At 47.1% G+C, this 14,702-nt stretch overlaps 1 protein-coding gene across 6 annotated transcripts in view; it reads left to right on the forward strand.

Moving 5' to 3' along the window:
• The window catches only part of HDAC5 (histone deacetylase 5), a 126,389-nt gene that overhangs the window by 93,469 nt on the left and 18,218 nt on the right, over window positions 1-14,702 (forward strand). For all 6 annotated transcript variants that reach the window (XM_079949313.1, XM_079949316.1, XM_079949314.1 and 3 more), the window contains 6 exons: window positions 6-139; window positions 7,483-7,603; window positions 9,384-9,433; window positions 11,427-11,534; window positions 12,592-12,647; window positions 14,087-14,174. In XM_079949313.1, the coding sequence (XP_079805439.1) occupies window positions 6-139; window positions 7,483-7,603; window positions 9,384-9,433; window positions 11,427-11,534; window positions 12,592-12,647; window positions 14,087-14,174 (557 nt within the window). The remainder of the gene's footprint in view (window positions 1-5; window positions 140-7,482; window positions 7,604-9,383; window positions 9,434-11,426; window positions 11,535-12,591; window positions 12,648-14,086; window positions 14,175-14,702) is intronic.

Below are 14,702 nucleotides of genomic sequence, written 5' to 3' on the forward strand. Positions count from 1 at the left end.
CACAGGCTTAGTTTATGACACTTTCATGTTGAAGCATCAGTGCACATGCGGAAACACTAATGTTCACCCAGAGCATGCTGGGAGAATCCAGAGTATCTGGTCCAGATTACAGGAGACAGGGTTGCTAAGCAAGTGTGAGGTAAGAATCTTCAGAATGGAAACCTTCTGCCAGCAAATGGTAAGGCACCTAACAAGGCCTTGGGTTGAAAGGGTGAGCAAATTTTAGGGCAGGTGTTTCCCAAACTTGGGAAACTCTTGGCAGTTCCTGGACTACAGCTCCCATCATCCCTAGCTAGCAAGACCAGTGGTCAGGGATAATGGGAACTGTAGTCCAAAAAAACAGCTGGAGGCCCAAGTTTGGAAAGCACTGTTTCAGGGAATGGTTTTGCAGTGTCAGAAAGCACCCCCCCAAACTTGGAATGTCTGATTAACAGGATCATTCCCCACCCTGAAGCAGAGATATATAGGTCTGCAAAATCACAATCAACATCTCAGGTGCAAACGAGTGTGTGCGTGCGCGCAAATATATATCACACACCACAAGGATAGGTCCTGTGTACAGTTGAACCTCGACTTACATACACCTCGTCTCGCAAATGTTCCAAATTGTGTCTGCGGCAGACCTGGAAATAAACACCGGGTTTGCAGCGACTTACACATGCGTGGAAGGGACTTCTGCCATTGGCATGTGTGCAGAAGCATGCTACCTGTGCATGCGCAGAAGCGGCCGCTGCCGTCTGTGCATGTGCAGAAGCACGCTACCGCCGAATGCGCATGCGCACGAGAGGCCTCTTCTAGCGTCCCGTTTTGACCAGGGGACGGACCTCCGGAACAGATTATGTCCGTAAGTAGAGGTTCCACTGTATATAGACACAGTGCTTTCTCCAGAATGGTCCAGTGCGTCCCAGGGAAACTCAACACTCTTACAACGTCAGTTCCTAGTAATGCGCATTATTCTGCAGATACCTAAGAGTGAAGAAACAAACCCTTGATACCCATTTCTGTACGATATGAAAGCCCACGTTCCTGCATGAAAAACATATGTTTTCCCCCCTCCCCATTGCTCCCTGCCCCCCAGTAATTTTCAAGCAGGTTACTTTGTTACGTTTTTCATGCAGGAACGTGTATTGACTTTATAAGAGTATTGACTTCCCCCCCTGGGCTGAACACATCAGTTATGCATTTGAACGTTCCTGGGGAAAACATCTATGCAATCTCTTCATGTCTGCCACATCTGCAAATTTAGCTATGAGGGTGAGTCTTTTTGCTCATTTACTTCCTTAACACTTGCAAACTGGGGCAGTGGGGGTGGGGGGTGGGGTTAAGCTGTGCAGAAGTGATGTCTCTGCATGTAACAGGATCCTTGAGTTCCTGAGAGAAATTGGGTTAAATCCAGTGATGGGGAGGTTGTTGGCCAAATTGCGTAGGACCCTGTATGGGTATTTTTTTGTTATCAAATCTGCCCTTTTGTGGAAAGATCAAACACATAAAACAGGAGTCTTACGGCAGAGACTAGTCGATTTATTGTGGCATCAGCTCTTGTAAAACAGAACCCACTTTGTTACGAGTTTTCCTGGTAAGAAGAACGGAGACTCCAGGTCAAACTAATAGTTGTTTATGGATTCAGACCATGTGGATCTTAGAAAATGTGCTGTTAGATACTAATGTGGCATAATGCATTATTTGACCATATATACTCACGAACAAGTCTGCTTTTAAAATGGGTGAATTGACTGACCTCTTGTTGACTTCTCAGCTACCATGCATCACGATCACACACAAATATGTGCATTAAATCTCTCTGACACAAGGCCAGATGCTGTTACAGTGTAATCATTTTTTTACGGTTCACTCGCTGGTCATTCTGTCTTTGTATTTTAATACATAAAGAGCCTGGCTTTATTTTCCCAGTTCACTAAAATAATTAATTGATTTCATTTACATCCCACTTTTCTCCTAAGGAGCTCAATGTGGGGTGTGTGTGTGTGTGTGCGGGTCCTACCCAAATCTCCCTTTTATCCTTGCAAACACCCTGCGCCATAGCTTAGGCTGAGTGAAGATTTGAATTCCTGCCCGCCCAGGTTCTAGTCCCAGCACTTAACATGACTTAGAAGCAAGACTTCCTTCATTCATGCATAACAGTGTACTCTGATAATGCAAGCCAGGTCTTTGCACTAAAGCCAGCAGGAGGAGGGTGAGGGATGAGGAAGGAGTGCCAGCACTCATTCTTGGCTTCCGATCTGCGCCATTACGTAGTACTTGCAATAGATCATTGTGCTTCAGTATTATATTGTATTCTTATAGCCTGTGGCTCAAGCAAACACACCCCTGAATCCTTTTTTTTAACTGATTGTAAACTAAGAAGTTGCATTATACCAGATCAGCCTGTTAGTCCATCTAGCTCCATCAGCTGTGGCTTGCTGGGCTCTCAGATAGGGCTCTTCCTTTCCTGCGAGCTGCAAACTTGATCTTTTTGGGTGCAGATAACCAGTGACTAGGAGGGACGTGGGTGGCACTGTGGGTTAAATCACAGAGCCTTGGACTTGCCGATCAGAAGGTCGGCAGTTTGAATCCCTGCCACAGGGTGAGCTCCCGTTCCTCGGTTCCTGCTCCTGCCAACCTAGCAGTTCGAAAGCACATCAAAGTGCAAGTAGAGAAATAGGTACCGCTAAGGCGGGAAGGTAAACGGCGTTTCCGTGCGTTGCTCTGGTTCGCCAGAAGCAGCTTAGTCATGCTGGCCACATGACCCGGAAGCAGTACGCCGGCTCCCTCGGCCAATAAAGCAAGATGAGCGCCACAACCCCAGAGTCGGCCATGACTGGACCTAATGGTCAGGGGTACCTTTACCTTTTTAACCAGTAACTGAACTTGGGACATGCTCTCCCACTGAGCTATGGCCCCTCCCTCCCCAGTGACATGGCACATGTAGCCAACTAATTTAGGCCACATGTGAAATCACCCAGGTTTGTTGTGTCATTGTGCCCATGCAGGGCGATAGCGCTGCACCATCACTGACTCCTAGGCATAGTCTGTGTACAGTGGTACCTCGGGTTAAGAACTTAATTCATCCTGGAGGTCTGTTCTTAACCTGAAACTGTTCTTAACCTGAGGTACCACTTTAGATAATGATGATGATGATAAATAATTTATTATTTGTACCCCAGCCACTCTGGGCAGCTTCAAACAAAGATTAAAAATACATTAAAATGTCACACATTAAAAACTTCCTTGAACAGGGCTGCCTTCAGATGTCTTCTAAATGTCAGGTAGTTGTTTATCTCTTTGACATCTGGTGGGAGGGCGTTCCACAGGGCGGGCGCCACTACTGAAAAGGTCCTCTGCCTGGTGGTTCCCTGTAGCTTTGCTTCTCGCAGTGAGGGAACCGCCAGAAGGCCCTCGGCGCTGGACCTCAGTGTCCGGGCAGAACAATGGAGGGGGGGAGACACTCCTTCAGGTATACTGGGCCGAGGCCGTTTAGGGCTTTAATGGGGCCTCCTGCTGCCGCCGCACCGCCACCACACAATTTCTGTTCTCATCCTGAAGCAAAGTTTTTAACCCGAGGTACTGTTTCTGGGTTAGTGGAGTCTGTAACCTGAAGCATCTGTAACCCAAGGTACCACTGTATTCAAATGGATCAGAGTTTTCCTGGAGACTAGGAGTGTGCCAAAATGGACGAGAGAAACACAGGAATCGAAATCGGGTTATTTGACTTGCTTCTGAGTCTTAAAGCGTTATGGAATTGATGTAAGGGTGCTATCACAAGTGATGCTAAGAATATCTCTCTTGTCTCCAAGTGGCTTTATGGAAAAACAACAACCACAACCTTGTGAATATGGTTGATGTAGCGCTTGAAACAGTAAACATCCATTTTTAAAGTTAAAGCGACAGTCCTTGGAAATGTGGCTGTTACTCAATTCAGGTGATCTAGGTCATCCTTTTGCCACAAACTAGACATTATCATTTTGTCAGTTTCCGTGTTTTCACCAGAGCAACAGTAAGGTCTCTTCCTAAGGACGTGACCTCTTATCCAAAGGTGCAATATTTCTAAGAGTGTGAAGGCGTTAAATGTTTGAAGATGCATGATGCAAGTGGGTGTGAAGTCACTCTGGGCAAATGAGAGATTTTAAAAGTACTTGCATTTTTCTTCTTCTATGAAAGCACCCTCAGTTTACAGCAAAGGGGTGTTCTTATAAGCCTGATAATGGCATTCTGGATTCTGCTACTAGATTCCATGGCTCACAGAGCAATCCTACCCATGTCTGCTCAGAAGTAAGCCCATTTCAACTTGTTGCGTTTGCAAAGTAAAGGAAGGATTGAACTCTGATTCATAAGAATACACACAGAGGCTTGAACCAGCAAGACTCTGGGAAGGGTGCGTATAATCGTGTCTCTCTGTGCCTGTCCCGTGTGCAGCCCGCTGGCCCAGGTAGTTTTATTCACAAAAGAACTTTTTACAGAGTGTTCGTAAGAACCAATCAGATTTCTTCTGAGCATTTCATCAAACCCACGTGGGGAGAAAGTTAGATTAAAAGAAATTCTTTTAACTACAAAGACTACTACTCTGAGCATGCATACATAATCTGAGCGTAAATAAAAGAGGACTAGAGAAACTCCGGAGATCACAAACAGGAGTAAACAGGAGAGGATGGAAGGATGGCAAGGAGATAGGCATGTTTATCACCGTCCTGTGAAACTATTTCCAGGCCCTAAGATTAACATCCTAAGATAAATATATATCAAAGAAACTTGCCCACTATCTTTATGGCCCAGGATGCCTGCCTGGCGAAGCAACTGGGCTGTGTACATGACTAGAGAAATGGGCAGCAGAGGCAAAAAGGCATAAAAAGGGCATGTATGTAGAATCTCATGGGATTTAATCAGAAATTATCGTCAGTATATGAAACCCAGTCAACACAATGTCTTCATCGTGGACACGATGGCTTGATGTATATTTTATAATTCCTCGTGGTAATCCCATCTGACCCCTACACAACTCAGTGGGGCTTGCTCCAAACTAAATTGGTTTAGGATTGCAGCAGATCGTAACTCCCCCAGAGAACTGGCGATGCACAGGTATCTATTTCACCAACACCTTTAAGGTAATGAGCAAGCTCTGCCTTCACCAACCTAATTCTGCCTGGTGGAAGGACACAATGCAAGAAACAACACAATCAAATGCATTTTATTATGACCAACCAAAACAAAAATGCCTACTTGAATATCTGCGGTGGAATATTTACATCCAGAGTGTGCTCACTCTGGATGTTACAGGAAAGCTATTGAATGCTAAGATGCAAGCAGCGTACTGTTGCCATGCCGTTCTGATGCTTTACGCGGTTTTCCAAGTTGCACTGACTCGATGCTGTTAACCTCCCTTGGCACAGAAACGGAAAATAGACAATCAGTTGTACAAAAGCAGGTTCCAGTTAGGCCTCTTTGGTCGGGATTCAGCAGTTCTTCAAGGGCAGTGGAATTCCTGCCTGTCCATCCCTTCACTGGATCCTTGCCTTTTCTTCCATTGCATAGAATATAACTCAATGGACTCAGCCACTTAGTTGGAGAGTCTTTGTTGGCAGATGGGTTGTTTGTCATTCTTTAAAGTAGCAATTGCTCTGCCAAGTGTTTCGTTATGTTTTGAAATCATTGTTAGGTGCTTCTGCTGGTGGCTGGGGAAACCCAGCCAGATGGGCGGGGTATAAATAATAATAAATCATCATCATCTCAACTAGGGCCAGGGCCTTTTCAGTACTGGCCCCGACTTGGTGGAACGCTCTGTCACAAGAGACCAGGGCCCTGCGGGATTTGCCATCTTTCCGCAGGGCCTGCAGAGCTGTTCCGCCTGGCCTTTGGTTTGGAATCAGTCTGACCCTTACGTTTCCCTCCCCTTATGGTTTTGATCTAAGGGCTACTATTAAAATGAGGCTGCATTTTAAATTATATTTTATATTTTAACTGTTTTTTTGAATTGTAATTTTACTGATGTCAGCCACCCTGAGCCCGGCTCTGGCCGGGGAGGGCGGGGTATAAATAAAAATTTATCATCATCATCATCATCATCATCATCTCGGGCCCAGGTTGGCAACTGGTATTGTTTATGAGACACTATCAGTGTGAGGGTGACAAGGCCTGAAGACCTACTACCACCCCTGTCTAGACTCAATCTCCCTGTCCAGAAGTGGAGGGAGGGGGGGTGCGGTGGGGGCGGGATGCCTCAGGTGTCACCACTGACGGGGAGTGATACAATGCCACGGGGCACTCACCGCGGGGCTGTTGCGTATTTAGCAGATTAATTGCGCTGCGGAAAGCGTGCTGGGGAGACCACACGTTCAGGAAACAATGAAGAAACGCAAAAATTTATTTTGCTTGGCTTTAATTACAAAAACAAAAAGTCCTCTTACGTTAAATTACATTACATCTATAAGTATGACCCATCCATTGACACATTCACCAGGGTACTGAGAGAGGTACATGCTGTTTTTTATACAGTGGTACCCTCGGGTTACATACGCTTCAGGTTACATACGCTTGAGGTTACAGACTCCGCTAACCCAGAAATAGTGCTTCAGGTTAAGAACTTTGCTTCAGGATAAGAACAGAAATCGTGCTACGGCGGCAGCAGGAGGCCCCATTAGCTAAAGTGGTGCTTCAGGTTAAGAACAGTTTCAGGTTAAGAATGGACCTCCAGAACAAATTAAGTTCTTAACCCAAGGTACCACTGTATACACAATTGCTGACACAGCTTAAGTAACACAACTTAACAGCACCTGCTATACTGCTTCACAGCTGTAAAACTAGGCCATGATATTTGCTCTGGCCTTTAAAGAGATACACATCTTGTGAAACAATAATGAACCTTAATATTTAAAGAAACCATTCAACAGGGGCCTGCAGCGTGCCTGAGCCATGCGTCTCTCCTGGGAGTGATGCGGTGTTTTGGGTGCCCGCAGGTTCTGCGCTCCCCCAAATGGTCTACCTGCCGCCTCCCCTTCAGCTGTGGGGCTGCGATGTGGGAGGAGGCAGGCAGACTCCTCAGAGGCTCTGCAGAGCGTCCTCTCCCAGCTCGCCCCACTGCTGTGGGCCCCAGGCGCCCAATTGGCTTGCTCCGCCACTGTCCCTGTCTCCTGTTACTGCTGGTTTCCTTGTGTTCCCTTGTGTTCCCTTGCCACCACAGGCTCCCCAGCATTACTCCAGGCTGACATTTCTCTAGATCAGTGTTTCCCAACCTTGTGCCTCCAGCTGTTTTTGGACTACAATTCCCATCATCCCTTGCCACTGGTCTTGCTAGTCAGGGATGATGGGAGTTGTAGTTCAAAAACAGCTGGAGGCACAAGGTTGGGAAACACTGCTCTAGATAGAAACTGGCATACAATTAATACTTCTCAACTGTGACGCATTGATGAAAAGCACCTTCAGAAGCGAACCTGATGTTGCTTCTGGAGAGTGTCTTCTGCACTAATCTCTGTCTCTTCTCTTTGCTAACAGAGGATTCGTGGTCGGAAAGCAACGTTGGACGAGATCCAGACAGTGCATTCGGAGCATCACACGTTACTATATGGAACCAGCCCGCTGAACCGGCAAAAGCTCGATAGCAAGAAATTGCTAGGTACAGTGTCTGGCAGATCACATGATTCTGTTTTTCTTGATTCATAATTTGTAACTATTTCTTTAACCATGATGTGTACATGATAATGTATTTCTCTGTGTAGTAGGCAAAGGCGGAAGATTTTGGCTTAAGTTTGGGGAAGAAGGCGTATAGTCCGTTGCAAGGCCTTTCCAGGTTCCCCTCTAATATCAAGGCTTTAAGCAAATGCTAATTTCCACTTTAAACCTTTCCTATGCATCTTTAGGGACTAGAAACTTTCTCTTCCTATAAAAGCTGCAAGTTTCCCTGAATTCGATGGATGAAATGGGAATTGCCCTGTGATTATGGCAATAAATAGTCATCTCTGAATACATACATGCACTGCGTGGATGCAGTTTGCTGTGCATAATTTTATCGGCTTCAGCTGTTCTTGGACTGCGATAGCTTGATCGCAGTAGTACAGGCTTTAATGACTTCAAGATGGGATTGCTGCAGTGCGGTCCCTGTGGGGCTTCCCTTGTCCTTGATCTGGAAGCTGCACTTAGTGCAGAATGTTGTAGCCCAACTGCCGATGCAAATGAAACCATAGCTGTCAACTTACAGATTTGAAAATAAGGGACCAGCAGCCAAAATAAGGGACCTGCAGCCTCACCTGTTCCAGGTACTCCAGTCTTCCTGTCCTCCTGCAGTCTGGTCAAACTCATGCTGGTAGCTTTGAGAACGCTGTCCAACCAACTTTGTAACCAGAGGTTCAACTGAATAGAATCTGAATCACATGCACCACAAGGCCAATGCAGCCTCAACTTAAGATGGCTCCCCGGCCTGGCTTTGCACTGCAAAGTTTGCAGCAGCACGTGCAACAAAATGGCGTCCAGCATTCAAAAACCCCCTCAGCTTGCATTAACTAGCCACACACAAGGCATGCAAGCTCTACCCCCCAGTCGTTCTTAGACTTCTTATTGGGTGAGCAACACAGCCAATCAACACAGTTGGAGCCTCCCTCCTCCCTGGCCGGGAGGGAGAGGAGCTGCTTCCTTTGAAATTTAAGGGACATTTAAGGGACATCCATCAATAAGGGACAGCAGCGGGACATGGTGCTGGAATAAGGGACTGTCTCTTCAAATAAGGGACACTTGACAGCTATGAAATGGAACACCGTCAGCACAGAAACACCTCTGCTCAGAGATCTGTGCCAACCTCCAGTTTGTTACCAGGTCACATTGAACGTGTTGGTATATAAAACCCTTAACAGCTTGATGCCAACCTACCACATATATATATATGTTCACTCAGCTACTTTGATCTACAGAATTGGTACTTTTATAAATTCATTCCACATGTGCAAGGTAATCGATATTTCATTGTGGCATCCCCTACACTGTGAAATACCCTGCCCTTTGATATTAGGCAGGACATTGGTTGTTTTGTTTTTGGCACCTGCTAAAAGACTTTAAAACAAGCCTACCTCTGAACATGTAAATTTGACATGGATTTTAACGTGCAACGTATTTTATCATGTATATACCTAAAACTACTGATTTCTATCATGTGTATGTCCAAAATGGCTGGGTAAGCTGGTTTTTACCATCTGATTTGATAGGTTTTCTTAACGTACATGCTATACAGACTGCTTCATTGATTAATCATGTGAAATAAACTAATAAATCCGTTCGGTGTGAAGGACCTGGTTGTGGCATAGAGGTTCTCCAAAGTGAATGGGGATGAAGTGTGCCCATGGAGGACATGTTCGCTACCTGCTTGGTGTGTTTTATTATTTTCTCCTCCCTCCCTCTCTTTTCAGGTCCCCTTACGCCGAAGATGTATGCCGTCCTCCCATGTGGTGGAATCGGGGTGAGTACCGTATTTTTTGCCCTATAGGACGCACTTTTCCCCTCTAAAAGTGAAGGGGAAATGTGTGTGCGTCCTATGGGGCGAATGCAGGCTTTCGCTGAAGCCTGGAGAACGAGAGGGGTCGGTGCGCACCGACCCCTCTCGTTCTCCAGGCTTCAGGAGAGCCGCAGCGCCAGCCCCACAAGCTCGGGGGACAGCGGGGAGGAGGAACGCCGCCATCCCGCTGTCTCCCGATGTGGTTTGGAGGCTGACGGTGGGGAGACGCGTGCTTCTCCCCGCCGCCAGCCCCGCAAGCTCTGGGGACAGCGGGGAGGTGCAGCGCGTCTTCCCGCTGTCCCCGGACCTGGTCTGCAGGTGGGCGGTGGGGAGAAGAGCGCTTCTCCCCACTGCCTGCCCCGCAAGCTCCGGGGACAGCTGGGAGGCGCAGCGCGTCTACCCGCTGTCCCCAGACTTGGTCTGCAGGTGGGCGGCGGGGAAAAGAGCGCTTCTCCCCGCTGCCTGCCCCGCAAGCTCCGGGGACAGCTGGGAGGCGCAGCGCGTCTACCCGCTGTCCCCAGACTTGGTCTGCAGGTGGGCGGCGGGGAGAAGAGCGCTTCTCCCTGCTGCTGGCCCCACAAGCGCCTGGGGGGGGAAATAATTTTTTTTTTCTTTATTTCCCCCCCAAAAAACTTGGTGCGTCCTATGGGCCGGTGCGTCCTATGGGGCGAAAAATATGGTATGTTGCTGTCAAAGCAATTTGCCAGTCAGCGGTTGATGCTTAGGGAAGGGAAGGGATGACATGGTCCCTCTCACGATCCTGATGAAACACACCATTGTACTTTTTTACACGTTACGTTTTTTCCAGGAACTACTAAATAGGAGCCCACCTTCCCTTGGTAAATCACTTTGCGGGCAAGTTTTATTTTCTGGAGGGGCGATGGCGTTGACATGGTTAGCATGCTGGCATGTGTGCTGGGGTTCAGGATTTCCTTTAGGACAGGCATAGGCAAACTCGGCCCTCCAGATGTTTTGGGACTACAACTCCCATCATCCCTAGCTAGCAGGACCAGTGGTCAGGGATGATGGGAGTTGTAGTCCCAAAACATCTGGAGGGCCGAGTTTCCCTATGCCTGCTTTAGGATGTTAGCTCTCTCTTCCTGGTTTTTAGAATTTAAAAATCAGGGTGGAGAGGAGAAGAAACAAACCCTGATCCTGTTGTGTGTGCTTTTTTCCCCCTTAAACACAAAAAGTAAATTGAGAACAGAAATGTGGCAAATAGAGATGAATCGAAAGGTGTGTTGAGGTGTTTGCCTTGACACATGGGCATGCTGTATCTGTGAACAGGGAGCAAAGGCACACAGGTAGGCCCTGACCTCGGCATCCCTGTGTGCCTTGCCCCTCGTGCTCAGTCCCCGGGAAGATCTGCAAGGGGATTGTACTTGCATTCACTTGAACGTGAGAAGAACTCTATGCGATTGGGGACCCTGATCAAACAGAGTCCTTGATCGCTCGGAGGAGTCTATTCATGTTCCAGTGAACATGAGCAGAAACTCCCTGCAGACTTTCCCATGCAACCAGGGAGTGTTAGGAGCTGATGTGCAGGAGGACATTGGGGGAGGGTCTTGTGTGTGCATCCCTGCTCCTTGTCCACAGTTCAAGCATGTTCAGGTGAATGACTGATCATGCTTAAGATGTTAAACGAAGCATTGGCAGCGACACCCAATTCAAGCTGACTGTACATTCCCGCAGTGAATTTTGCTGCAAACCTTTGTCTGCAAACCTTTGTCTGCAAACCTTTGTCTGCAAACCTTTGTCTGCAAACCTTTGTCTGCAAACCTAGCTGGGCCTCAGCAAAGGCACGCTGCTGCAAATCCGTGTGTGTGCGGAGTGTGTGCCTTTCCTTTAGGCCCCATTCCCTTGCCGCCAAACCAAGGCAAGCTGAACGATACCGCTCTTCTCCCCTCTTCCAGCCCTTAGCTTCTGCCAATGCTTTGCTCTGTACCTTCCACTGCAGGTTGACATCGACACAGTGTGGAACGAGATGCACTCGTCCAGCGCGGTCCGCATGGCTGTTGGCTGCTTGGTGGAGCTGGCCTTTAAAGTGGCGTCTGGGGAGCTTAAGGTAAGTCAGGCCCAATGAATGTGCAGCTTCTCCATGTTGCAGCCCCTGGTCCTCCCCCACCTCTAATTCTTGTTCCCAAGCACAGCTGGTTGGACATGGAAGAATTATGCTCATGTGAACCTTGCTCAATTCCAGCTCACTTTGGCTGCTGCAGTGTGTACAAAAATCCCAGTGATTTAAGCTGTGTGTTTCTGAGCTTGGGCAGAATGTCAATCAGCTCTGATAAGAAGCAGCTTCTAAAACCATCTCCATCGTTCTGCCCGGACACTGAGGTCCAGCGCCGAGGGCCTTCTGGTGGTTCCCTCGCTGTGAGAAGCCAAGTTACAGGGAACCAGGCAGAGGGCCTTCTCGGTAGTGGCACCCGCCCTGTGGAACGCCCTCCCACCAGATGTCAAAGAGAAAAATGACTACCAAACTTTTAGAAGACATCTAAAGGCAGCCCTGTTTAGGGAAGCTTTTAATGTTTAATAGGTTATTGTATTTTAGTGTTTTGTTGGAAGCCACCCAGAGTGGCCGGGGGGACCCAGCCAGATGGGCGGAGTATAAATAAAAAATTATTATTATTATTATTATTATTATTATTATTATTATTATTATTATTATTATAAAAGAGCCCATGTAAACACTGATATCTCAGCATGTGTAGAATGCCCGTTGGTTGGAAGTTGGTTTTCCTTAGGCATCTTGGTGTGCGTTATTCCCCGAAACCCATTTTTGCTGCACTCCACGATCTCATTCTGTGGGTGGAGGGATGGCAGACCCAACTTTGGGTACCGAAATCAATGGGCGTTTTTATCCCAGGTTTACATCCCACTTTTATCCCAGGTTTACATACCCTTCTGAAGCTCATTGGGTGGTTTAGGACCAACCACCATTTCTCAGCCTAGCCTACCTCATAGGGCTGCTAGGAAGATAAAGTGTGTGTGTGTGTGTGCACGCGCACACACACTGTGTTCATCACCCTGAGGTCCTCGGTGGAAAGTGTCGTGAATCAGAACAAAAATCAAAGATTAATACATGTGTGAACTTGTGCATGTGTGTATTTTCCTTCTTGCAGAATGGATTTGCTATTATCCGGCCACCAGGTCATCATGCAGAGGAATCCACAGCCATGTGAGTGTGTAGCATAAATGAGGAGGAGGAGGGATATATGTGATTAACTAGAAACAAACAAATCCTCATCTTTTAAAAACAATGGTTTAGATGAGATGGGGTGGTTTTCTCACTGCATGAATACTATTTTATGTGTGTTTCTCCCTGTTGGTGTCGTATAAGCTGCTTTGGTTTGAAATCCTGTCCTCTCTATATGAGTGTGGTTCTCATCATGGAATTAAACACATCTATTTCAGGGCTTCTTAGGAGGAGCTTCCTACTAGTCTTTCCTGCCTATCTGGGACTGAGATTCCCTCCATTTGTGGAGGAGGGTATTCTGAGCAGGTTACTTCCTCCAACTAGATCCGAGGAGCAGGGCTATGCAAATTTGCCAAAGCTTTGCCCATTTATTTTTGCGTGTGGGAGAAGCCCATCTCCTCCACCCCCCTTTAATTCCACTTCTCCCTGCACCAACACAATTATTTAAAGAGCCTGCTGAGTTACTGCTGCACTGAGTGTAATCTGGGAGTTTTTCTATCTTCCTTTCCTGTGGATTAGGTAGTTCAGAAAAGAAAGGAGCTGGACCAAACCTTTGAGTTGGATCCTGACTTAGAATTCCTGTTGGAATCAATGCGAAACGTTGGTCACGTTGACTAGCTTAAGTCCCATTGATTTCAGTGGGACCATGGTCTCAAAATATAGCAACGATTAACTTGCATTACTGCTTCTGGGAGATACAGCATCCTAGTTGAATGGGCATGCCCGAGTCCATGAATGTGGTGGTCAAGTCTGCTAGAGAGCCAATGTGGTGTAGTGGTTAAGAGCGGCAGTCTCGTAATCTGGGGAACCGGGTTCGCGTCTCCGTTCCTCCACATGCAGCTGCTGGGTGACCTTGGGCTAGTCACACTTCTTTGAAGTCTCTCAGCCCCACTCACCTCACAGAGAGTTTGTTGTGGGGGAGGAAGGGAAAGGAGAATGTTAGCCGCTTCGAGACTCCTTAAAGGGAGTGAACGGGGGGATATCAAATCCAAACTCCTCCCCTTCTTCTTCTTCTTCTTCTTCTTCTTCTTCTTCTTCTTCTTCTTCTTCTTCTATCTGTGCTGTTGCTTTCCTGCCCACCCTTCTCTTTATACTGGGCATGGTGTTTATTATCAAAAAAAGCCAGTGGCAAAGCTGTTGTATATTTTTATAGTAAGCAAAGTCTGGTATCTGGGCCAGCGTAAACACTTTAGTGGTGAACAGGATGTGATGGGCTTGTGGAATGCTCCATGTGCATGGGTTTAATTTTTTCAAAAAGCATTCTTTGGTTGCGCATTTTAGGAGGTTTATCCTAACATGTAGCTGATTGCAACCTATTCTCCCCCTCACTCCACAAACAAGTGAATGAAGCAAAGTAATCATCATCATCATCATTATCCCTGACATATCTGATAATACCTTTCTCCCCTTTCATTTCCCAGGGGCTTCTGCTTCTTCAACTCTGTTGCCATTACTGCCAAGCTCCTCCAGCAAAAGCTTGCCATTAGCAAAATCCTCATCGTGGACTGGGTAAGGGTCTCTCACTCTGCTCCTGAAGCTGCTTAGGCTTGGGTTGTTTTGTCCTTATTGGCTAACATCTTTCCTGGTCCTGAAAGATCTTCATGGGCTCCCAGTACGTTTCTGAGCACAATTCAGAGTGTTGGTGCTGACCTTTAAAGCCCTAAACAACCTTGGTCCTGTATACCTGAAGGAGCATCTCCACCCCCATGGATCAGCCCAGACACTGAGGTCCAGTGCCGAGGGCCTTCTGGCGGTTCCCTCGCTGCGAGAAGTGAGGTTACAGGGAACCAGGCAGAGGGCCTTCTCGGTAGTGGCGCCCGCCCTGTGAAACGCCCTCCCAGCAGATGTCAAGGCAATAAACAGCTATTTTACTTTTAAAAGATGACTGAAGGCGGCCCTGTTTAGGGAAGTTTTTAATGTCTGACGCTGTATTATTTTTGATATTCAGTTGGAAGCCGCCCAGAGTGGCTGAGGAAACCCAGCCAGATCGGTGGGGTATAAATAAATTATTATTATTATTATTATTCATTTCATTCT

Source organism: Podarcis cretensis, assembly GCF_951804945.1.
Source record: "Podarcis cretensis genome assembly, chromosome: 13".
Taxonomy (NCBI): Eukaryota; Metazoa; Chordata; class Lepidosauria; order Squamata; family Lacertidae; genus Podarcis; species Podarcis cretensis.